This window comes from Emys orbicularis, chromosome 3 (assembly GCF_028017835.1).
Source record: "Emys orbicularis isolate rEmyOrb1 chromosome 3, rEmyOrb1.hap1, whole genome shotgun sequence".
Classification (NCBI taxonomy): domain Eukaryota; kingdom Metazoa; phylum Chordata; order Testudines; family Emydidae; genus Emys; species Emys orbicularis.
The window spans coordinates 142,715,876-142,742,233 of NC_088685.1; the positions used below are offsets into that span (position 1 = coordinate 142,715,876).

At 42.6% G+C, this 26,358-nt stretch overlaps 1 protein-coding gene across 1 annotated transcript in view; it reads right to left on the reverse strand.

The window, feature by feature from the left end:
* CEP170 (centrosomal protein 170) overlaps positions 1 to 26,358 on the reverse strand; it is a 195,426-nt gene that overhangs the window by 92,925 nt on the left and 76,143 nt on the right. The window contains exons 4-7 of the mRNA XM_065401011.1: positions 16,910 to 16,988; positions 13,607 to 13,665; positions 12,531 to 12,693; positions 9,579 to 9,713 (exon numbers count right to left, since the gene is read on the reverse strand). Coding sequence (XP_065257083.1) covers positions 9,579 to 9,713; positions 12,531 to 12,693; positions 13,607 to 13,665; positions 16,910 to 16,988 — 436 coding nt within the window. The remainder of the gene's footprint in view (positions 1 to 9,578; positions 9,714 to 12,530; positions 12,694 to 13,606; positions 13,666 to 16,909; positions 16,989 to 26,358) is intronic.

Genomic DNA, 26,358 nt, shown 5'->3' on the forward strand with positions numbered 1-26,358 from the left:
TTTTGAGAAGGCTTGATTTATTTTCAGCATCATGTGTCTTTAGAGAAAGATAAAAAAAAAGATGCAACCACAGAAAATAGGATGGGTGCTTTGATCCTGGAAATATGGACTACTTTGAGAGTAACATAGTGGTTGGAAAAGTTCAAGAATGAACAATACTAAGGAGGGATGAGAGGATTAATGTACATCCTCCCCTTATTCTCATGCTTGGAATCTTACAGAATAAGATCTCTTAAAACAATTTGTATGCCTTGTACTAAGTTACTTTCTTTAGTAAGTAGCTTTTTGCAGTAAATTTTTTTTACCTATTTAAAAGTACAAACTAGATCAGATCAAAAGTAAAATTCTTCTCCTGACTTTCATATCAAGACACCATTTCTTGTATAAAGTGAGGTCTTTAAATAGCCTGAAAAAAACATATTGGAATACATAAAATGTGATCTGAATACTTTAAGACTGGGAGTCAATCGAGTTCAAACCTAAATTATGACAAAGAATGAATTTATCTCAAATAATTTAGGTAAAGAAAAAGGTATGATGAGTAATTTTTTAAAAAATTCAAAATTTCCCCATACAAGCCAAGGAGTGATTTCTCATAAAACAGATGCGAATATTTTTAAAGTAAGCACAAAAACAATTTAACTAAATATATTAGCTAAAAAATAAGAACTTTTTTCAAACTACAACATTTGCAATATTGTGTAAGAAGGTGAGATTTTCAATGATAAAGAAGCACAAGGAACAAAATGTAATATAGTTTTAATCTTCTATGTTCCACTGTAGTATAAGCAAAAAACAAAAAAGACCCAAGTTTCATGTTGATGGTGATCTCCTTTCGGGGAATGCTCCAACTATGTTATCTTTTTAAATTAAATTACTGGTATTATATTAGATTTGTAGAGAGTAAAATGAGTAAGAGTCTGTAAAATAGCCTCACCTTTGCCTTCAAAATACCATAAAGTAATCCACACTGCCCAAGCAAGCTGTGCATCAGGAAAATGTACAGTACTGAAACGTAACTACATAAACACTTAACACTGAAGTGCTTCATCACAACAATTTCTGAGCTAAATAGGAACTACAAAAACGCATGTGAATGGATTATAAATTACCATTGTGGTGGAGTGGTTGGGAAGAGGACAGCACCAGGCTGGTGTGGGGAGTGCAGGAAAAGGCAGAGGAAGGAAGCAATGTCCTGGTCTTGCATCAGAGGAGCACAAGGAAAAAAGCAGTTGGTGCTTAGCGCTGGAGAGCAAGGCGAATGAGGCTGGATAGTGGGAGAAGTCAAGGCTGATGTCACATGAACTGCATGTACAGGGAGCCCGGATGGGGAAAAAGCCTATCTTGGGAAGTAGAGTCTGAAGATGTGTGAGAGGGCAAGAAAGGTTGTGAGCGCGGGGAGAGGGGGGAGGGGGAAGCAGGAGTTGAGAGCAAGTTTCTTGGTAACAAGGGGCAGAGGATAAAGGGGTGTATATGGAGATGAAGAGCTTCCACCCTGCACAGTTCCTCAGCTAGGAAACAGAACCAGGCAGCAGCTTCTGGGAGGCAAACAGGGAAGCAAATAGCATTGCAATTGCCACAGGGATATTGTGTAATTGCAAATGGAATAGTGAGAGTTGGGAGCAGAGGTAGTGTGAGTGATCATGATTGGGCAGGAAGGCTGTCCACTAGACACTTGCTTCACTAAGCGGTGGTGCACACTATAAAAGCGTTTGGAGAATACCTGGCCTAATACATTATCTCATTTGAAAACAAATGGATTCAGAAAATTATTTTACTGGAATGAACTCACAATTTGGGTAAAAAAAAGCAGCAAAACTCACTTTGTGCCCTCACTGGCACCAAGTTTTACAGCTGTGTTGGTTTTTTATTGTTTTGTTTTTTTGAACATACACAAATAATCATGGGGCCCTAAAATTCCATTTGTCCTGCAGGACAAGAATGTATGTATATGTACTCATGGTTATTAAATGGAATTCATTTGTTGGCCTGCAAGACTGGAGATTTTGTTAAGGCACTTGAACTGCACTTCTGAAAAACACGTAACAGTTTTAGGAAACTATTTCCACAATATTCAGGTTATTTATTATTCAAAAATTCTCTTCTGTACTTTGCATAGTGTGATTTTATATATTTTCCACCTTAACAACACAAAAAATGACCTGACATTGCATAGATTTTTCAAAAGAGTATTTCAGCAAAAGTGGAACAAAGAAAGATCTGCAGTTACTGTCCTTTCTTCTATTTTAGCAGACTAGTTTGCTACTGGACAAAATAGTCACAAGACTATATATAAACTGATAGCTTTTCCATGTTCTCTTTTAAATGACAAAGTCACTCCATCAATTCAGATGCTAATGTTAGAGACAGATAAACCTAAAAGCATGAATTGGAGATCAGAACAGCAGATTTACATGCCAGTAAAATAATCCAAAATTCTTGAAAAGTCTTGTTAGCCACTATTTGAAAACAAATGTAACAATTTTTCAGAGACAGAAGCTAAGCTGTGCCAATATTAGTACCTAATGGAATCCCATTCTTCTGATCTCTTATCCTGTTTTTCTCCTGATTTTTTTCCAGCCTATTGCTTTTTCTTTCATATTTCCTCTCTCTTTTCCTTTATTGGCCCTTTTGCTTTTCATACATCACAATTTTCTAGTGACTTTACTTTATGTCCTATATTTCCCATGAGGTCCAGAAAAATCTATATAATAATTTATCGCTATTAAATACAAATATTTCCCTACATTTTAATGTTCTAGCAACTTGTCTTTTAGCAAATGTGTGAAGTTGCTCTCTAAACATTTTTTTAAATCTTTTGTATGTCATTTTTCACAAGTAGTAAGTTAACTAAAAATTACAAAAAGAAAATTAGAAGCTATCTTTCATTGTCTAAATATTTTAAAAGGTCCCTGTTCTACAAAGTTCTGAATGCCTCCTGTGACATGCTGTGCATGTTCACTTCCATAGCCTTGCATAGGCTTACATAAGCATTACTCACACTTATTCTAGGTCCCTATACCTCAAAGTATTTAAACAGGCACTTAAGTGTTTTGCTGAATTGAGGCCTTACTGTTTAATTTTAAGGATTCTCGGATCTCTTCTTAATTTATCTTTCAGGGATTTAATATTCTACTGTTGCCTTAGAATGGCAGTTTTTTGTTACCTGCAAAGAAACTTTAAAGTTACCCACTGTTGGAATTCAGAAATATTTAGTTCCCTATCATAAAAAGAATTGTATGAATAACTTAAATAATGTTCTTTTCAAAGCCTTAAACTGAATTTAAAAATTTAAGTTTTTGGTCCGCTATTCCTACACATTTAGAAATTCAGATTAGGAGAATTAGTGATGCCAAATTCTACAGCAATTAATTAAACCACAAATATTTTTTTTGGGGGGGGGAGAAGGGGTGAGCGGAGGAGGTGTGATGAGAAGAGTTAGATCCCAGTATACTTACCACTATCAGAGAAAGCTAGAGAAAATGAGTGTACTTTGAACTCAGCTCAAAAGTAGCAGTATTGGGTCGTATATGAAGTCATACTGCATACACCATTTCATGGATCCATAGAGCATAAAATTACATCACTATATTTCTCTAACAAAAGCACAAGGATGTGCCTTTTTGGAATTGAGTCCACTGTGCTCTGTTTACTACAAAGATTTTTCATTAGAGTTTCCATTAAGGTTGAAAGACAGTAATACCAAAATAATCTCATTAACTTGAGACTTTAAAGGCTAATTTTACAGAGCTGGTTTAGCAGCGACAAATCTCCCATATCAATCTCCTCATTAAACCATGCACCATCTATTGTAATGTATACTTTACCTTCTAGTCAACAGAGAACATTTTTTTTTCAAATAGTTAAAGTCTGATGCAGACTCTTATTTAGATTAATTTATTAAAATGTTTGGATGTGTGTTATTGAAACAGAAGTCTGAAGAATTATAAATATGAGAATCTATCATTTACTTGTTCTAGACCAGTGGTCCCCAAACTGTGGGCACACCCCCATAGAGGTGTGTGGAGTAATGTGTGGGGGGTGGGGGGCATGACAGGGCCTGGGCCAGCCCCCATGAGGGGCAGGGAGGAAGCGCAATCCAGCCCCGCTCCGCCCATTGCTTTGCTCCTGGCCGTGCCCCTGCTCCCAGCACCCAACCTCGGCTCCCTACCGTGGCTCCCGGGGAGGAGGGGCGGACCTGGTAAGGGGGGGTGCCTGATCAAAAAAGTTTGGGGGCCACTGTTCTAGACAGTCTTGCATTAAGAAGGCTGTTTCAAAGATCTTTTATTTGTTTGTGTTAAATATCTGAGATAACAATGATTTACCATATAAAAAAGCAAATGATATGTTACATCTACTATCTCAGCTGGTCAGTGCTGGACTACAGGTTAGGTCTAAAAAGTTGAAACAACATTCAAGGAGATATGAAATTTCACAGAAGTTCCAGTTATAATAAATACAGAATGTTTCCATCACACATGGATTGTTTTTCCAATTTCTGCCTGAATGTACTTATGCTGAAATGTCAAGACACACAAAGAAATTATATGCAAGTCTGTTGAAAAGCAACAAAAAAAACGTTTTAATGGAAGGATGAAAACTTTAGGGGGAGCAAGCCTAGGAAATTATGCGCCAGTGAAGTGGTCCAAAAAAGGCTATGTAATAATTTATTTGGTATTAAAGTGTGTGAAAATATTTAGTAACTTTGGAACAGTTCCACAGCAAATACTAGTATGACAGGAAAGCAGGTTTTCTTGGGGAGGGAAGCCCACTAAGGTATACCACATAGAACAAAATTGTTTGTCCTGCACATGTCAGAAGACAGACAGGATCCAAGGAATGTGATTTAATTAGGTAATACCTTTACTAAACTTAACTCATTAACTCAACCTATTCAGCAATAAATTGTACAGTGCAGATCATGGTTCTTTCTTTAATTGTTTCCACCTGGTAGAGGGCTGCCACTAGCTCCCCAGCCCTCCACAGTGGGTTCCCAGCCCGTTGCTGGGAACCCACCACTCTCCCCTCACATGAGGGTTAAGTGTCTGGGGAAAGAGGGTTGGGCTCCTCGCAGAACCAAACTTTAGGAGCCCCTATTCTGTTCCTCAGCTTCTTTAGAAAGGTCTTGAAGGCTACTTCAAATGCCAGTTTATCAGAGAACTGGACCTCTAAGGAGCAAATACCTGCACTGAACCCTGCCACCTGCTACATTACGACGGCTTGAAGCTTACCTCCTGACCGGGTCTCTGAGCTGTTGTGGGGATGCCAAAAAGCCCACCTCCCCATGCTAGCCAATCTGACAGTGATGGTAAAATTCGTTCCCAGTCTCAAAAAGCAACTATCATAATGCCCACAGTAGACCAAAAAAAACCAATCCTACCCTAATTCCAGGTATGGGAGAGAGGGAGCAGTTAATACAGAAATGAGATGGGATTCAGGCTGGAAGACCAGGGCTACACTCCCCCATGTGTGCAGGGGCCAATGGGCATCACCTGAGCCCTACCAGCCCACCCACCAGCTCAGGTGATGCCATCCTCCTCACCTGCCAGCCAACTCCCTCCCAACCTCAAAGGGAGAGAGGACACGTAAAGGAGCCACAGCTCATTTCTTCCTGCCAGTCCAGACAAAGCCCTCTGTCCCCTCAAGATGGCCTTCCACCTGACATGTCTACTCAGGCATTCTGCCAACACTAATAAACATTCTACATCAGATACAGAGAAGTTGAAACACATGGAGACCGAGTTTGAAAGTCTACTGATAACCTAAAGTGATTGAAAATAGTGATTTTATTTTCTTAGTGTGGGATCTTAAAGTTCTATATCCATGCAATTTGAATCCTTTTAGAGAAAGGAACCAAATATTCACCAATATAGGGTTTGTGGTTTTTTTGTTTTGTGGGGTTTTGTTTTGTTTTGTGGCTTTAATGCTCTTGTACAACTTTATTCACTTAAGTCTGTTGACTATATTCTTCTGTCACAAGCTGAATTCCATTTTTGTTAGAAGTAATAACCCTTCAATTTTAACAAAGAAGCTATTTGCACAAATATTTTTATTTAATCTCTCTTACAGTGATTCTGTTTGTAGAAGGTACCTTGAAAAGGTATTTCAAAGATAACATGGAACTGTTTCACACAGTGAGATGATGCACATTATGTATTCTCCTGTGAGGCTACATGCCCAAATATTTTTTATAACCTTATATCAAAATTTTGTCTAACCTTGCCATTCTTCACTTTGTTTGTAAATTACCACAACTGAGCACATTAAACAAATCCTTTAGACTTCCATTCATTACTGAGTTTTTCTCTAGCACAGACAAACTTTCTTTTTCCTTCCATTCTACTGCGAAGGCAGGTTTTGATTTCATTGACCAGTTGGTTTAATCAGATGTTGGCTTCTCTTATCTGCGTTTCTTTGAATTCAGAGAGCACTGTAGAAGCTACTCCTCTCTTTCACAAAGTACTTATGCTATTATGAAGAAAGCAGTTTTAATGTATGAATAAAATAAGACAACAAATTGCACATCATTCTGGAGTACTTTCCTACCTTGGGTGCGATCTTCAGAAGACACCCAAAGAGTGGTGTTATTTCAGCACAATATATATCCTGCAGAGATTTTTTTAGTTTTATTTAAAAAAACAACAACACAGTCCTATATAAAAATTACAACAAAACCACAGAATTACACAATTTCACTTTTCAAAATGTGGCATTAAACTAACAAAAATGGATACAAGAATTTTTTTTAAGTCCCTCTTAAAATTACCCTTCATTTGACTTTTGTTTCCTTAGTTTTCTTTTAAGAAAACTATCCTCCCCCATGTTCACATACAATATTACTCCTCTGAATCAGAAGACCAGTCAGGACTAGTGACCTATGGAGTGAACAATGCCATAAATGTTGGCATCTGACCAGATGACAAAAAAGGAGGTGGCAGAGGTAACACCATGGAAGAGACAGAAAGACGGAAGAGTGGAAGATTTCATGACCAGTGTTTTACAATCCCCCAATTTTAAAAAGCAAGAAGGTGGACGGCCCTACCACTAAGACAGTATACTTCATATTTTAAAGGGAGGGCCCAATAGAGATGGAGAAGGTAAGAGCTTGAGGGAGAAAAGTGCTATGATGCTAAACCTCACTGCTTTCCACTTGCCTTCACAGACAGCAACAGACATTTTTCCTTACCCAACCCCACAACACATGCAATTTTCCCTATGGAGAGAGGAATGGAGACAGAAACACATATGACAGGTTAGTCACTTGTTTCTCTTCAGAAGGCAGTCACTGATGACTGTTATGAGAACAGAGAACCTGAATAAAACTCTACCACCATTGTTACAGACCAAAACCCCACAGAGTAAGGGGAATTCTACCTGTCCCTTGCTAGGGAACTGGGACCCGGGAGTGAGAATGCTGCACAAATGGTATCTTCAGAGAAATATTTTTTTTAATTAACATGAAGTGCAGGATGGTGAACCTACAAATGAGTTATGTTATCTCAGACAAGTATTCACAAACCCTTTATATCATACCATCATGCATTTTATTTATCCCACATAAAGTACAGATTTTTTGTAGTGAAGTTTAAAGAGTTTCATGCAAATTATTGTGACTATTTCTGTATACCTATGCCTGTAAAACTAGGTGTCTTAGTCAAACTGTAGAAGACTCAAGAAGAGCCATAAAAACCTTAGAATGTGACAAAAAACTTTTTTTTACAAATAAAAAAGTCATCACTTTAAAAGAAACCTTTGAAGGTCTTCACCCAGTCTCTACCCACTAATGCAAAGCCCTAATGGTGAAAACTTTATTCCATTAGAACGTGGAAATTCAAGGCTGCCAAACTCGCATATAGTCCCCAAAGGTCCTAAGATATTGGATCTTAAGTTCACTACATTTTTAAATTATTTTGGGTTATTTTAAGAGACATCTAGGGCTTGCTCCAACCCCTCTCTGGTAGGAGAGATGATGTAACAGGAGGAAGGAAACAAAAATCATTCCAATTTTTTAAAAAAACCAAACACCTTGAAACACAAACACACACCCCCCTAAAATAAGGCTCCCAAATCCATGTATAGGAACCTAAATAAAAGTGGCTTGGATTTGCCTTGATTTAAATAGGATTTGTGAGTGTTCAACAATTTCCAAAGTGAGTCCACTTTTATTTAAATGCCCTCATGATGGATTTAGGAGCCTAACTTTAGGTACCCAACTTTAGGTACCCACGTTTGTAAGTTTTGGCCATATATTCTACACACACTAACTTTTAACAGCATAACTAGTAGAAATGGAAAGTCCTAGTATTAGACATCACGGAGGTGAATTTTCTTGCAAATTTAACATATAAATCAGAACATGCAAATATTTTTTTCCCATTAAATATGGACTAACATTAATGCTGATGAAACACTAAGAAATGACAGTAGGACAGAATGTTGCCAGAAGGAATCTTGTACTGCTGGCATCCACACAGCAAAACAAAACAGAACCATTTATTTTCACAGGCAGAGATATTGATTTGGTGACAGTGTCCATTACAATGGCTTAATTTTTTTTTATACCAAATGACAGATGTGGATTTAATCACTATCGGATCGATATTAGTTCGGAAGAATGACTTTACTCACTATATCCACTAGTAAGCTATTGTACTGTGTACAAAGTGATTTAGGTAACAAACTCTGTACTCAGAACAGTACAGTTCTGTTATTGTTGAACTGCTATTTATGAACAATTTTTTTTTACTAGCCAAACTTATCCTAGCTTTTATCAGTGAATAACTGTCAGCAATCCAGAAACCTGGCTGGTTAACAAAATCTCATTTACTAGAATTTGGATTAAATGTGTAGTGGATATTATGTGGAATCAAATAATTAAATCTATGTCTGGGCTGAATTGGCAGGGGTGCTGAAACAATATGTATAGTGTATAGTGGGGGTGCGGAGAGCCATTGAACCAAACTGTAAACCCTGTATATGATGGAAACCACTTCAAAACAGGGGGTGCAGAAGCACCCCCACATCCCCTAGTTCCAGCACCTATGTGAATTGGTATTAAACAGTGAAGTTGAGAAATTTCTCAAGCAGTCAGAATCTCCAACATGTATTTATATCCTTTTTGTTCATGTAAGCACAGCTTTATTAAATATTTGGAGAATAACTCTGTCCACTGCATCATGACAATAGTTGAGGAGAACTAAAGAAGGCATTCACAAAGGGCAAAATCCTAGCTCCATTAAAATTAATGTGCGTTTTTGCCTCTGACTTCAATAAGGCCAGGATTTCAGCCATAGACTCCAATATGATGAAAATCTGAAGTACTTTGCTGTCAAAAACAGTGACAAAAAACAGAAGGTCAACAGAGAAAGGCCACTCTGCAGCATAAAGTTCAGATACTAGTGAAGCAACAGTATTTAACAATGATAAAAGAACATACAAAATTGATTAATAAGTCATTAATTATTGAAAAACAGTTATCTTTCTTATATACTTCCGTGGGGTCCCACATTTAAGAGCTACTTACTTACTAAAGAGTAAAAAAGATACTACAAATTGAAATGTTTTCTGAACAGTCTCACCTGAAGCTCCTGTTTCATGTATTTTTTCTTCATGTTTGACATCCTGTTTGCAACCATTTTTTTCATCAGCCTCATCCTCACCCCACCAGGATGGCTGTCCATACAAAGGTGTACCACGAGGCATGGCAGAAAGATCTATAAAAATATTCCAAAGCCAAAGAAATTACTTTTTTACTTTACGTAAGATATTTAGATACAAGTGACAAGGAGAAAGAGCAGTTCTGATGGATCTTGTATGTTGAAAGTTGAAACAGTTTGATTGCTTGTTTCCTCAAATACAAAACCAATTTAATGTCTGGACAAATGACCTGCATGCTAAATATAAAAGCTTACTAATGATCTGACCAAAACTGCTTGCTTAGGAATTTATGCAAATACAAGTGACTTACATCTCACTGCTACCGCATAGTATTTTTAAATATTATTTTCAGCTTTCATTTAAAGACAGATCATCTCACTATCAGCACATTATCAAAAGCTATCTTCTACCATTTCTGTGAAATGATTCTTTTACCCACATTGACCTTTCGCTGGAATACCTATCACATGGAAAACTGATCAAATTTTGTAATGCTGCCAAGGTTTCAAATAGCTGGCAGTTACTAAAGAACACCAATACGTACACACTTATATATTAGTTAGTTCGACTACGCTATTTTTAAAGCCATATTTAACTAAGAAAATATAACTATCAAAAAAGAACTAAATCTCATTATTTACTTATAATATACATAGTACAAGTATCTGAATAGGAAAGGGTTAAGTAAGAAATTAGATATGAACTAGTTATTCCACCTCCATGACTAACCAGTCAGTTGAGCTCTGACCTGCTCTCCATATTAAGAACAGTTCATATTTCTTAAGACAATATTGCACCCAATTAAGATTTGGCAATTTTAATATCATACAGATGTTCTAACTGAATATATCTTAACTTCTTTTATATTGTGTTTCAACACCAGATACCTCAGTGACTGGGTATATATGTGCCCTCTATGGTAAAAACAGCTGTGTTTCCTTTTCTGAATTCCCAAATCTCTATCATTTTATATCAGACATTTTTGTTTGGCGCACAAAATAGAGTATCTGAAAGTATTATATATTTTGACAGTAATATGCACTATTTGCATGCTAGGAAATAAGGACTATTTGAGAACTTCTATCTTGTTAGCAAATAATGGTTTGTTCAGTAGTGTTCAAAGGGTTAAATTTCACCCACAAATAAATGGATGGGCGCTTCAAATGTTTAATACAATTTAAAATATCCATATATCTAATTATTTTTCTTCCAAAACAATGTTCTTCTACCTTAGAATATACTGTAGTTTAAAAAAACCCAGCAACAAACGATAGAGTGAAATTTAGTTATTTAACTGCATGAACAATAGCAAACACTTATGTATGTAACAAGTGGCTGAAGAGAAAATCAAGACCTCAATACACTTCTGAGTAGAGCTGGGAAAATTTTTTCAAATAGTTTATTCAATGAAAATGTTTTCAGGGTGCTTCAGATAAGAATGAGAGAATGTGTGCGCCCCTTTAGCCCGATGGTTCGGACACTTGCTTGGCAGGTGGGAAAACCAGGCTTGAATTCCCACTCTAGAATAGGTATCTGAATTAAGATGTTCCCTTCCCAGGTGAGCATCCTAACCTCCAAACTATAGGCTATTCGGGGGTGGGATACTCTCAATCTCTCCTGTTGAATATGTTCCATTTTGTATAAATACTTAAATATTCATAGGAGCAGGGATTTGAACTCAAGACTCTCCCTTAGCAGATGAGTGCCCTAATCAGTAGGCTACAGGGTATTCTGCTCTCAATTGCTTATAATGAAGCTGTTCCAACTTTGCAAAAATATTCATGGGTGGGAGGGGGGCGGGAGAGAGAGAGAGAGAGAGAGAGAACAAACAACTGTATAGCCTGTTGATTAAGACGCTCACCTGGGAGATAGGAGATGTGGATTCAAATCCATCTTCTGAATCAGACAGAGAGAAGATTTGAATCCATATATCCTACACCTCTCAGGTGAGTGTACGTTCTCTGGGACAAAGACTGTCCTTTTCTTCTGTGTTTGCATCGCGCCGAGCACAATGGTGTCCTGGTCCATTATCAGGGTCCCTAAGCGCTAGAGCAGGGGTCGGCAACGTTTGGCACGCGGCTCGCCAGGGTAAGCACCTTGGCAGGCCGGGCCAGTTTATTTACCTGCTGATGCGGCAGGTTCAGCCGATCGCGGCCCCCCACTGGCCACGGTTCGCAGTCCCGGGCCAATGGGGGCGACGGGAAGCCGCGGCTAGCACATCCCTCGCCTGCGCCGCTTCTCGCCGCCCCCATTGGCCCGGGACGGCGAACCGCGGCCAGTGGGGGCCGCCATTGGCCGAACCTGCCGCGTCAGCAGGTAAATAAACTGGCCCGGCCCGCCAGGGTGCTTACCCTGGCGAGCCGCGTGCCAAACGTTGCCGACCCCTGCGCTAGAGTAATACAAATAATATTAATATAACCAGAAAAAATAATAAATTATGCTATAACCTACTAAAACAGAAAAATATTACAGAAAAATACAACGAAGTAGAACTATCAAGAACGGAAGCGTACTAAAAAATATTACTGGTTAACTGAAAAGTCTCATTAGTGAATAAATTCAATGAAATGCCACTCTACCATGGCTAAGGTTCACAAAAGTTTGCACTGGGTGTGATGGCTGTGTGCAGGAGAAGAGCTGGAAATTCAGGAAACTCAGAGCAAAAAACGTATGCAAGTTTTTATATTCATGTCTGGATGCTGTGATAAAGAAAGCTAGAAATTCTGAGGGTTATTATTAAACCTTTTAAAAAATATATATATATTTAAAAATCTCTTCTGCAATGTGTCTACAGTATCTGCCGAAATATCTGAGGAAAGAAAAAATCTGCCTTCTCTAATTATACATCGTATTGCTACAAAAATTGATCTCACCCATAGATTTTTCTTCAGACTTCAATGCTTCTGTAGCTTTGTGATGCACTTCACCTGTGGCATCTGGTACCTTTGGCTCTGCACCTGTGGAGCTGACTGGCTTTGATCCTTCTGCCTCTGAGGATTTTTGGGATAACTGGAGTTGACTTGTAAATTTTTCATGCTAAACAACATTTAAGAAAAAAAGATAAAGATCTCACAACTAAAATAAATTGCATAAACTATAATTATACATATAAAGAGAAGGGCAGAATACATAAATAAAGGTGTGACAGATGTGAAATTTGGGAAGCATGAGGACTTCAAAATGTGCCAGAGAGGCATGGACTTCTGCTATAATAGATGTTCAATGCCTTTTCAGTGTCCTGGCTTGGCGAGTTGGTTTCCTGGGGGACTGGGCGGTTAATACAAAATCCGCAGGGCCAGTTACGCAAAAACTCAGCCTTTGAAGCTTTGCCCCCTGAGGAGAAGAGCATTGACTAGTGTTACCTGTTACAGTCGACCAGAGATCAAATGCCCAGACTCTATAAAGAAACAGCTAAACTGTCCCAGGGTGTTCTTACTCTTGATCTGAAACATGATGTGAAATTGTAAAACCAGGAGTGAAAACCCAGTGGAGGGATTTCAAAGACTGAAACCTACCAGAGCCAAATGCTGGAGGTGGAGTGACTTCTAGTAAGCTTTTAGCATACGTGTAGATCAGCTTGATGATGTGGGTGTTTTGTTTTGTTTTCTCTTTAATTTTAATGTTTTGTCTTTGATGCTTATGACTCAAGAGTAAATGTACTTTGCTTTGTGAATGCTGGTTGATAACTGGTCTGCACTGTTGTAGTCTAGCACCTGGAGAAAGAGTGAACCACTGCTGGACCCAAGTCAGATCTGCTGGAGAACTCACAGTGAGGTGCAGAGGGATTGCAAGCCTAAAACCTGGCCTGGAGGTCTCCACGTGAGAAAGGTGACCACTAAAAAACCTGAAACCTTAAGTGGTTGCCCTTGAGAAGGCAAAGATGGGGGGAGGGAAGGCCAAAGGTGCAGTTAATCCTTAAACTGTGACAGTAGTGATTGCACGTTATTACCTTAAGGGCTTCTTCAGGGACCCTCATTTCGCCTCTGACTACAGTAAAAAGATTAGTATGTATGAAATGATAAGGAAAACACCTGAAAAGTTTCACAGCTCCAAAAAAAATTTACACTACCGACAGAAAGTCTTACTTTAAGATAAGCCGCAGCAAAAAACAGAGATTTTTTTCTTTAAAATGGAATAAATGTAACTTAATAGGATGAAAATACCAAACAATATTAGAAATTTCATCAATTCTTACTTTGCTTACTTACAAAAGCTCTCTCAAAACCCCTGACAGTCTCATCCAGCTGCTAAAAGGTCTAGAAAATACTATAATGTAGCCTCATATTATTAAGATCACTGTTTTCAAAAAAAATATTACACTTATGACTAACATTATGAAGTACATTTGTCAAAATAAACACATTGTGATTCATTACTTGTAATATAGTACAATATGTACAATAGCTACAGTATGTACCTTGTAAATACAGTAGTACAAAAGTGACTAGTCCTTGCTGTGAAGAGTTTACAAATTAGGCATACAACAAGGAATGACAGTAAACAAAGGTTTGGGAGGACAAGGATTGACCATGAGAGATCATGAGATATACTTATGTATCAGTGTATGTGACCAACGGTTATGTCACCATCTTATTCTTTTTTTCCATTTAATATACACCTCTACCCCGATATAACGCAACCCGATAGAACACGAATTCGGATATAACGTGGTAAAGCAGCGCTCCGGGGTGGCGGGGGTGCATGCTCCGGCAGATCAAAGCAAGTTCGATATAACGCGGTTTCACCTATAACATGGTAAGATTTTTTGGCTCCCAAGGACAGCGTTATATCGGGGTAGAGGTGTACTAACATTTAGCGCGGTGTCTAGAATTGGAAAATTTATCTGTGCTTAATTGAAAGTTCTCTTTTTTCCCCAAGTAGTGAGGTCCACAGGGTACCATAGTCTACTTGGAGTGTGGGGCTAAAACAAGAGTCAGTCTTTGTCTGCAAGGTAACGTCCTAGCCCCCTGAAGTTAGCTCCAGTTATGACATCTTCCACAGGCAGGATAAATCAATTGTACTTTCTTAAATTACAGATTGTGTTAACTATACTTAGAAGAAAAAGCACAATTTATACTACTGCAGAGCATGGGCAATGTCCCCTAATGAAACAAACCCAAAATCTTTGGATGTAAATTTCCATCCCTATTCTGGATTATCTATTTGTTTGCAGTACAGGCCTGATCTGTGGAACTTATTACTCAAAAAAAGGACATTTCTGATAGGCACACATAAGTTTTTGTATTCTTCATCATGCTCAAGTCCACAGATCCATTACAACCGGATTTTCACAGGATTGTACCTCCAGGGTAGGACGCAAATTCATCCTTTAAACATGGACATCTAAAATGAGGTATTTATTTACCCTCCTTCATCTGACCACTACGGTGTGAAGAAGACTTTTTCCAAAAATGAAATTGACTAAAGTCTGAATGACCAATATGCTGAATTTACGGATGGCCATGAAGCTGCCCAGCAGATCTCAATACAGGTAACATGAGTACTCAGATTGTCAGTGCTCCTAACTACTGGATTTTGATGCTTAACAGAAGGAGGAACATTTCTTGAATTTACTTTGGGAATGAATGAATTGTGAAGACTACCTGTCTGAATTAAAAATACAATACAGGGTTTCACTGGAGAAACATTCGGATTTCAAAACTCATCTGATTGGAGACAGCAGCTATCCAGAGGTCTACTTTAATAGATAGGAAGTGAAATGATAGCTCCTGAAGGAGTTCAATCTGGATAGTGCAGTAAGGAGCTGAATGAGAGATTCCAAGGTCGGGTGCTGACTTTTTGAGGCTGGAATATGGGTTGTTGCCCTAAGGAAGCATTTAATGTTGGAATTTACACAAAACTTCCTTTTCTTGAACAGGCTATTAACATTACACTTATATCATTATACTATACCTCTATACATTACAGAGATTTCACCCTTTTGCTGGGACATTCATACATCCACATTAAGGCCCTCCTGGAGGAACTCAAGGCTATGTTTCAGTTCTTTAACACTGAGTTTGCACCAGCCAAGAGAAGAAGTTTTCTGTGTTAACTTCTGTTTCAGGTCCATGAGAGTGATGATAATCATTTCATTGAAGTGTCCATTTTGAAGCTGTCTGGTCCTGGACGAAGGAATGGTTTTTCCAGTAGCAAACCTTCTCTATGAGATAGAGACACTGGAAGGTCCGTTGTTAGGTTAAGCAAACCTCTTTAGCTAGAAAGACAAAGGGTAACATGACTGCTCTATTCTTCCTATCCTTTTGTATGGTTCTAGGGAGCATTGGAAAAGCTGAGAAGGCATGTAACAGATTCTTGCAAAGCTGGGCAATGTGATTATTTACCACCTCCCATACTAGGTTCTGACACATGGAGATGCCAAAGGCGGTTATTGCGATTTCATTATACAAACTGGAAAACCACCAGCCCACCAAACTGACTTAAAATGAGGATATTTCTGGGTGTACATTTCACATTGCTTAATCTCACTTTTACCATATGTAAGTCTTGTTGTTCATTTCCCTCTTGATGGGCAACATACATAGAGACAGGAAATTTTGTTCCACTCAGTGTAGGAGAAGTTGATTTTCTCTCTGGAGTTGGGCTGATTATGTTCTTCCTAGTTCCTTTATGAAAACCTCACCAGAGACATTGACCGTAACAACCAGCACAAATTAATTCCATATTTCTCTTTGAATTAGAGTTTAAAGCATTTATATGAAATATTGTGCCAGTTACAAGGTATTTATCAGCATTCACTAAGTAACCAGCATTGTCTTCCTCAATGTGCACATACAGCTGTTCGCTACTGATTCTTCACCTTCTCTATGTTACTGTTGCTGTTCACTAACATTTCACTGAAATGCACGGAGTATTATTAAGATGGGCATGGTACTTTCAGCAGCACAGCTAATATCTGATACTAGCGGGAACTTGTAACATTCAGCAACAGTTTAGCTGTCTAAAGTTCTTACTTTAGCCCTTGTTTTTCAGAGAACATGCCTTAGTCCATTCTTGATTTGCCACTGGGCATAATACTTCTAAAACTACTTCTAAAATTGGTTCTCGCCAATTCATATTTTCTTAATGGGCAAAGGAATATATGCTGCAGATTTACTTCTAATAAATACTAAAGAAATATGAAAAGCATGTAAATGAGATCACTTTATGATCACTTAAACTAAGAAGAGCTAATATACTTTCACAAGAAAAATGCATTGCAAATAGCTGTACATTTTTATAGCAAGGATATCATAGCCAAATCTCAATTTATCTTCAAGCTTCAGAGTAATGTATGTCTGTTCAGGAATCCTCACATCATTCACAAACGTCTACAAAATAAAAAGGAGAAAACACATATTGTTATACTTCAAAATGTAATAAAACTTCCAGTACCAATCTAATTTTGCATAAGAGGTTGCAGCATTACATAATTAACATTACTGGTTAATGATGCATGATCCTATTGGTGAATTAAACAATTGTGTAGAGCTATTACATGCCTAACAAAGTATTTCAAGAAGAAAGTGAAATACTAGAGCCAGCAAATCAGGGTGGTATAATCAGACTAACCTTGTAAAGCTTATTACCATTTTAATCTTATTAGTAGTATGTACTGGAACTGTTCATTACTACAATATGCTGTTCCCTCAAATATTTTTTTCCTGGTAGCCTTGTTTATCCAATCCATAGAGATGTTCAGTTTTGGAGTTATTTTAAGAATGTTAACTGACTCTTTTGTGAAAAAATTAAATGAGGACTGGACATGAAATGGCATGGAGTCAGAAGTACTGCACTGCTGTGGCACTACTTGTCTAGTTCTGCAAAGACTAATCTTTAATCTTAGGCCTGGTCTACACTAGGAGTTTATGTCGAATTTAGCACCGTTACATCGAATTAACTGCACCCGTCCACACCACGAAGCTATTTAGTTCGACATAGAGGTCTCTTAAATTCGACTTCTGTACTCCTCCCCAACGAGGGGAGTAGCGCTAAATTCGACATGGCCATGTCGAATTAGGCTAGGTGTGGATGGAAATCGACGGTAATAGCTCCGGGAGCTATCCCACAGTGCACCGCTCTGTTGACGCTCTGGACAGCAGTCCGAGCTCGGATGCTCTGACAAGCCACACAGGAAAAGCCCCGGGAAAATTTGAATTCCTTTTCCTGTCTGGGCAGTTTGAATCTCATTTCCTGTTTGGACATCGTGGCGAGCTCAGCAGCACTGGCAACGAGCAGAGCTCTCCAGCAGAGATGGCCACGCAATCTCAGAATAGAAAGAGGGCCCCAGCATGGACTGATCGGGAAGTCTTGGATCTCATCGCTGTGTGGGGCGATGAGTCCGTGCTTTCCGAGCTGCGATCGAAAAGACGGAATGCAAAGATCTACGAGAAGATCTCTAAAGCCATGGCAGAGAGAGGAGACAGCCGGGATGCAATGCAGTGCCGCGTGAAAATCAAGGAGCTGAGACAAGGCTACCAGAAGACCAAAGAGGCAAATGGACGCTCCGGATCCCAGCCCCAGACATGCCGTTTATACAAGGCACTGCATTCCATCCTAGGTGCGGCCGCCACCACTACCCCACCACTGACCGTGGACTCTGAGGATGGGATATTGTCGACGGCCGGTTCCTCGGAGATGTTAGCGGACGGGGAAGATGAGGAAGGAGATGAGGAGGACGAGGCAGTCGACAGCGCTTACAACGCTGATTTCCCCGACAGCCAGGATCTCTTCATCACCCTCACAGAGATCCCCTACCAACCGTCCCCAGGCGTTAACCCGGAGCCAGAATCAGGGGAAGGATCAGTCACTAAGTGTTTTAAACATGTAAACATTTATTTTTAGCAGAACAGGAATATTAACAATATTAACAATGGCTTTTTCATGATTACTTTGCCCTAGGCGCTTAACGTTTCAGTCCTTGGCAGTGCAACTACTGAAAAAAAATCTAACAATGTCCGGTTTAGCTTGATTGGTTTGCCCTAGGCGCTCTACTGTTTAGTCCCTGCCAGTGCAGCTACAGTAAAATCCGGTCTATATGTCCGGGGATAGAGCAGAAATCCTCCTGGGACATCTCCACAAAGCTCTCCTGGAGGTAGTTGGAAAGCCTTTGCATCAGGTTCCTGGGGAGAGCGGCCTTATTGGGTCCTCCGTGGTAGGAAACGTTTCCGCGCCAGGAGACAAGCAAGTACTCGGGGATCATAGCCTTGCAGAGCATGGCGGCATACGGCCCTGGTCTTTGCAGGCTTTCCCGAAGCATCCGTTCTTTCTCCGTCTCTGAAATCCTCATCAGAGTGATGTCGCTCATGGTGACCTGCTTTGAATTAGGTAGGGGAATGTTAGTATTGGGACTGCTTCCCTGTTCCTTTACAGAACTGTAACCGGTGGTTTACAGCCACGCGGTGGAGGCAGGAGAGGAGCAGCATACAGGGATCTTTCCCTGGGACAGCCGCGAGGGGGTGGGACAGGGGCAGAGTTCATGCTTGCCGGATTGCTGGCAGCAGGGACTGGCATTGCTTTGAACGTGAAAGGAGGCCAGTGCTATTATTAAAGTTTTAAGTAGCCACAAGTCTACGGCTTACCATGTCAGCCTGTTACCCAGATTCCGCTGTCCTGTCCCGCTTGTCTGATCTGCACTGCAAGACCCCAGGCACTGAATGCGAAGGCTGAAAATTCGACCTTGTCCTGAGTGCGCATGTGATAGGTGCTGTGCATGGTCTTGTTCACAGAGAAAGACTATGTTCTTTGTGCAACCAAAAATGTATCTTTCTGAGGAATTCACTCCCTTTTTCCCATCCCACAGCTGCGACTGTCTCCTGAAATACCCTGGCATCACAGTCCCAGAGGCTAGCACAGATTAGGCGTAGGAAGAAGAGGACACGGGAGGACATGTTCTCGGAACTTATGGGCTGCTCCCGAGCCCAGGCAGCCCAGCAGACCCAGTGGAGGGAGAACTTGTCCCATATGCACCGATCACACATGGAACGGGAGGAGAGGTGGAGGCAGGAAGACCAGCAGGCGACTCAAACGCTGCTTGGACTAATGAGGGAGCAAACGGACACGCTCCGGCGCCTTGTGGATGTTCTGCAGGACCGGAGGCAGGAGGACAGAGCCCCGCTGCAGTCTATCTCTAACCGCCCTCCCCCGCCACAAAGTCCCATACCCCCCTCACCCAAAGTCCCAAGAAGGAGGGGCGGCAGAGTCCGTGAAAACTCTCACGCCACCCCTGCAGACTGCTCAAGTACCAGAAGGCTCTCATTCCCCAAAATTTGATAAGTCCTTTCCTTCCCGCCTCACCCAAGCCCCCGTCCCAGTTTCATCCCCCAGTAGCATGTGTAGTTGCTAATAAAAAATACGTTTCTGTTAATTACTGTTTCCATCATGTTCTTTTCGAGGAGAGTCTGTTTGAAGGGGGGGGAAGGGGGTTGGTAATTGGACAAGACAGTCACCTTTACCAGGGTACAGACGCGGGGGCAGGTTCAGCAGCAGGGCACACACACATTGCATTCACTAGCTGCCCTGGTCAGTCTGGGAGGTGGTTTTCATGTTCTGTGTGTATGTGTGTGTGTGTGTGGGGGGGGCTATGTGACTTTGTGGCGGGGGAGGGCGGTTAGAGATCTTATGCAGCGGTCCTTATCCTGGATCACAGAGCCACGCAGCAGGGGATCTGTAACCGTCCTCCCCCTGCCACAAAGTCACATAGCACCCACACACAGATTCCCGAACAGGAGGGGTGGCAGGCTCCGTTGAAACAACCAGTCCAGCACTGCGGAGCCTGTCATTCCTGGAGTTTAGAAGCGTCCTTTGCATCACTACACTACACCCGCTCCCCACCACAGTCTGCGTCCCAGGTTCAACACTTTCCTGCGAAAACAGTAATAAAGAAAACGGTGTTCATTAACAAATTTCAAGTGATTTTATTTTTAAACGTGTGTTGGAAGGGGGGGGACGGGGTGAATGGGATATGTAACTGGAGAGGATAGTGAACATTTACTGGGTAAAGAAACAGGGGCAGGTTCAGCTTCTCTGTAAACAAACTTAATAGTCACAGGTTACCCTGCTCACTCAGGAACCTAGCTTTCAAAGCCTCCCGGATGCACAGCGCGTCCCGCTGGGCTCTTCTAATCGCACGGCTGTCTGGCTGGGCGTAATCAGCAGCCAGGCTATTTGCCTCAACCTCCCACCCCGCCATAAAGGTCTCCCCCTTGCTCTCACAGAGATTGTGGAGCACACAGCAAGCTGCAATAACAATGGGGATATTGGTTTCGCTGAGATCAAAGCGAGTCAGTAAGCTTCTCCATCTCCCCTTGAGACGTCCAAAAGCACACTCCACCACCATTCTGCACTTGCTCAGCTGGTAGTTGAAGAGTTCTTTTTCAGTGTCCAGGGCGCCTGTATAGGGCTTCATGAGCCAGGGCATTAGTGGGTAGGCTGGGTCCCCGAGGATGACTATAGGCATCTCCACATCCCCAAGAGTAATTTTGTGGTCCGGGAAGTAAATACCTTCCTGCAGCCGTCTAAACAGACCTGAGTTCCTGAAAACACGAGCGTCATGAACCTTGCCCGGCCATCCGACGTTGATGTTTGTAAAACGCCCCCTATGGTCCACCAGTGCTTGCAGCACCATTGAAAAGTAGCCCTTTCGGTTAATGTACTGGCTGGCCTGGTGGTCCGGTCCCAGGATAGGGATGTGAGTTCCATCTATAGCCCCACTGCAGTTTGGGAATCCCATCACGGCGAAGCCATCTATGATGACCTGCACGTTTCCCAGGGTCACTACCTTTGAGAGCAGTAGCTCAACGATTGCGTTGGCTACTTGCATCACAACAACCCCCACGGTAGATTTGCCCACGCCAAAGTGGTTCGCGACTGACCGGTAGCTGTCCGGCGTTGCAAGCTTCCAGAGGGCTATGGCCACTCGCTTCTGGACAGTCAGGGCTGCTCGCATCCGGGTGTCCTTGCGCTTCAGGGCAGGGGACAGCGACTCACAAAGTTCAAGGAAAGTTCCCTTACGCATGCGAAAGTTTCGCAGCCACTGTGATTCATCCCAGACCTGCAGCACTATGCGGTCCCACCAGTCCGTGCTTGTTTCCCGGGCCCAGAATCGCCGTTCCACAACATCAACATGACCCATTGCCACCATGATGTCCTTGGCGCGGGGTCCCGTGCTTTGTGACAGGTCTGTGCCACTCTCAGACTTCAGGTCCTCACCGCGCTGCCGTAGCCTCCTCGCCCGATTTCTCAGCATCTGCCTCTGGGAAAGGTGGATGATAAGCTGCGAGGTGTTGACAACGGCCATAACTGCAGCGATGGTCGCAGCGGGCTCCATGCTCGCAGTGCTGTGGCGTTCGGGCTGTCACTGACCAGAAAAGTGCGCAAACTGATTTCCCGCCGGCGCTTTCAGGGAGGGAGGGCGGTGGTGACGGTTGGATGACGATAGTTACCCAAAACCACCCTCGACACATTTTTTTCCCCAGAAGGCATTGGGGGCTCGACCCAGAATTCCAATGGGCAGCGGGGACTGTGGGAACTGTGGGATAGCTGCCCACAGTGCACCGCTTCCAATGTCGACGCTTGCCCCGTTAGTGTGGACTCACAAAGTCGAATTACTGTCCTTAGTGTGGACACACACGTTTGACTTTGTAATATCGATTCCACATATTCGATTTAAGTAAAATCGAACTACTCTCGTAGTGTAGACATACCCTTAGAAAGAAAGGCTTTCAGTGCCAGGAGAATTGTTTAATTGATAATGTCCATATGAAAACTAATTTCTTCTGATGTCCAGAGGCCTTATATTCAAAGATGGCTTAGGTGACCACCATATTCTAAACTGGAGGCATCTATAATTACATGATTTTGTAATGGGATGGCACAACTTAAATGGATGTAAGCCATCTTGGAGGTTGGGAGCCCCCACCTCCCAAAAAAAAACCACCCACAAAATTCTTGAACTATTAATGTATGCCTGGAATTTGAATCTTCAAATATTTGTTTTGTCCACTTAAATCTAATTTTGGATGAAACTTGCACTTTTCCTGAGAATACAGAAATGAAACTCCTTCCCCAAAATGTTAGTGGAACCTTTTCTGGCTGCCAGAATTAAGCAAAGAAGCCATTTCTCTGTCTAGTTTTTCATAAGATTGCATGTCAGCATGGTACTTAAGTGTCTTTCATGAGAAATGAACACAAAAATATCTGTTTTTGCCAGTCCTGGTGGCAAGAAAAAATGTTTACCTACCTTTCGTAACTGGTGTTCTTCGAGATGTGTTGCTCATGACCATTCCATGTTAGGTGTGCGTGCACAGCATACAACACTGCTGGAGATTTTTCCTCTAGTGGTATCCGTAGGATCAGCTCTGGCATCCTCTGGAGTGCTGTGCTCATGCGCCGGTATATAAGGCACTGCTGGCCCTGCACGATCTCAGTTCCTTCTTGCCATCAACTCCAACAGTGGGGTAGGAAGGTGGGTCATGGAATGGACATGTGCAAAACATCCTGAACAACAGTTATGAAAGGTAGGTAACCATTTTTTCTTCTTTGAGTGCTTGCTCCTGCTGATTCCATATTAGGTGACTCACAAGCAGTATCCCTGGAGGTGGGCTCAGTGTTCACAGTCTTGCGGCTTGCAACACTGCTCTACCAGAGCTTACATCATCCTTGGTTTGCTGGGTAACGGCGTAATGGGACGCGAAGGTGTGGACTGAAGACCAGGTCACGGCTCTGCAGATGTCCTGTATTAGTACCTGCACAAGGAAGGCTGCTGACAAAGCTTGAGCTCTGTTGGAAAGGGTGGTCACGACAGCTGGCAGTGACATCCCTTCTTGCTCACAGCAGAACCTGATGCAGGTGGTTATCCACGAGGAGATCCTCTGGGAGGAAACCGGCCAGCCTTTCATCTTGTCTGCTACTGCGAAAAGGCTTGGTCCTCTCGAAGTAGAAGGCCAACGCCCATCTAGCTTCCAGGGTATGTAGCCTGCATTCCTTGCTGGATTTATGAGGCTTTGGGAAGAATACAGGCAGGAATATATCCTGATTATTGTGGAACTGCAACACCACTTTCAGCAAGAAGGCAGGGTGGGGCTGCAGTTGGACTTGTCTTTGTACAGAATACCATATAGGGTGGTTTGGAAGCGAGTGCTGTAATTTCAGAGAGTCTGCGGGCCGAAGTGATTACGACCAGGAAGAAAACCTTCCATAAGAGAAGCAGCAATGAACATGAACCTAATGGTTCAAAGGGGACCCCGTGAGCCTTGGAAGCGCCAGGCGGGGGTGGGGGGGGAGGGATCATGGCACACCTCTCAGACACCTCCACCGAAGTTGGATGGGAGAAATGTCTCAGGACCGCAGAGAACCCCCATGGATTCCAGCATTGCCACTGGACTGGCCACTGACTCAGGGGCCACAGGCCCATGGGCGGAACGGTGCCCACATCCGGTTGGTATGCCGGTGATGGTGCCTCTTTTGCAGGGGCGCGGTCTCGGAATCCAATGAGGATTCCTTGTAGGAAGACTATGGGAGCGTACCCGAGGCATGCTTCTAATGGCTATGATAGGCTGCTGGGGAGTGATGCTCCGGGGACTGGCTATGGGAGACTGGTGATCGGTGCCAGGAGTCCGGGGATCATCGTCGAGACTCTGGCGAGCGTCGTCTCTGCTCAGGAGATTGGTGCCACTCCGGGGACCAATAACTGGGTTCCGGCAACCAACGTCTAGAGTTGGAAGCATGGTGCTGGGGCTCAGGTGATCGGCTCCTGGGGGACAGTGACCATTGCTAGCCAGCTGGGAAATGCTATCTTGAGGTTCGGGACGCACTCAGATATGGTAGCCGGCGCCATGTAGGGGAACACTGTGGGGACACTAAAGCAGGTTTGCCCCACGAGACAACTATCTTAGCTGGCTCGGTAACCGACTGCCGATTACGGGGTGTAGGCAGGACCAGCAAAGCCATGAGGTCCTTAGCTGTCTGGAAGGCCTCAGGCATGGACTGAGCCCTAAGATGTGGTACATCTTTGACGAGTGCACTGGGCGGGTCCCGGACTGGGCTGGTGAGGTTGCACACCTCTGCAGGACAGAGAGGCCTGATGCGGGTCACAACTCTCTTTCTAAGTCTTTCGTATTCCCCGCGGGCACCAGGGAGCACCCTATCTTGGTGCGCTTCTTTTATCTATTCCTTGGTGCGGGGGATGTTGAATGGTGCTGAGGAGGACACAGTGCTGGAAGAGCACTGAGGCGGACATGTTCAGTGCCGAGTCTGGCCGACTTGGGTCGGATATCGATCTCAGCGCAGCTTCCATCAGGATAGCTTTAACTCTAATGTCCCTTTCCTTTTGGGTTCGCAGCAGAAGCCCCTGCAAATCGTGCACTTACCATGAACGTGGGCTTCCCCGAAACAGTTAAAGCAGCTGGAGTGAGGGTCGCTGACCGGCATGGGCTCAGCACACACCGCACATGGTTTGAAGCCCGGGGCATGCCCCATCCCGGGAACAATGTCCCGTAAGGGGACTAACTAATAGTGAGAAACTATACAATACTTAACTGTAACAAAAACTACTAACAACTGTTTACAACAGGAATCAGAAGAAATCATTAGAGGTTTGCTGAAGCAAAAGCGCTGTTCCAGCAACCATCATGGGCAGTAAGAAGGAACTGAGACGGTGCAGGGCCGGCGGCGCCTCATGTACCGGCGCATGAGTCGGCACTCCAGAGGGTGCCAGAGCTGACTCTATAGATACCACTAGGGGAAAAATCTCTGGCAGCGGTGCATATGGCACGCCCACACCTAACATGGAATTGACATGATCAAGCACTCTAAGAACTTCATCTATGCAGTAACTATAAAAGTAAAGCGAAAACAAAAAAGTACTTCTTTTAAAGAGAAAAGGAGAAGGAGGAGAAGTAGTAATAACTACACTAAGGGTACGTCTACACTACCCGCCGGATCACGGGTAGCGATCGATCTATCGGGGATCAATTGATTGCATGTAGTGTAGATGCGATAAATCGATCCCCAATCGCTCTCCCGTCGACTGCTGAACTCCAGCTCAGCGAGAGGCGGAAGCAAAGTCGACGGGGGAGCCGCGGCCGTCAATCACGCACCGCGAGGACGCAAAGTAAGATACGTCGACTTCAGCTACGCTATTCTCGTAGCTGAAGTTGCGTATCTTAGATCGATCCCATCCCCCTAGTGTAGACCAGGCCTAAAACTGACAGGTAAGGCACTATCTACTAAGATTCTGCAGATTCTGTCCCTGACAAAAGGCAGTAGATAAGGAACTGTGGGGTGGTCAGACTGCACAGCACTATATATACGTCCCACTCACAGTGGGGGGGGGGGGAGGTAAGCACGTGCAGTCTGACAGGCACTGCTGATGAAGATCTTCGATCCCAGGTTAAGGGGGCATGCCGCACCTACAGTTGAGCACCCACAGGGACATCACTGGAAGAAGAACCTGCACTCTTATTGGAAATTTTTAAGCACAGGTATTCTCCACAAGCAAATGTACACAACTAAGCTATAAAGCACCTTTACCAGGAATACAGCCACTATTGACATGGATTTTGGAAATACTTGGGTAGCAGCAGACAGTTCAACGGGCAAGACTGTAAACTGATAATGGGTGCTGTTGACTAGAAATCATAGGAAACTCTTGTGGCTTTGATGGATAGCCACATGAAAAGCCGAGGGTAACGTACCAGCCAT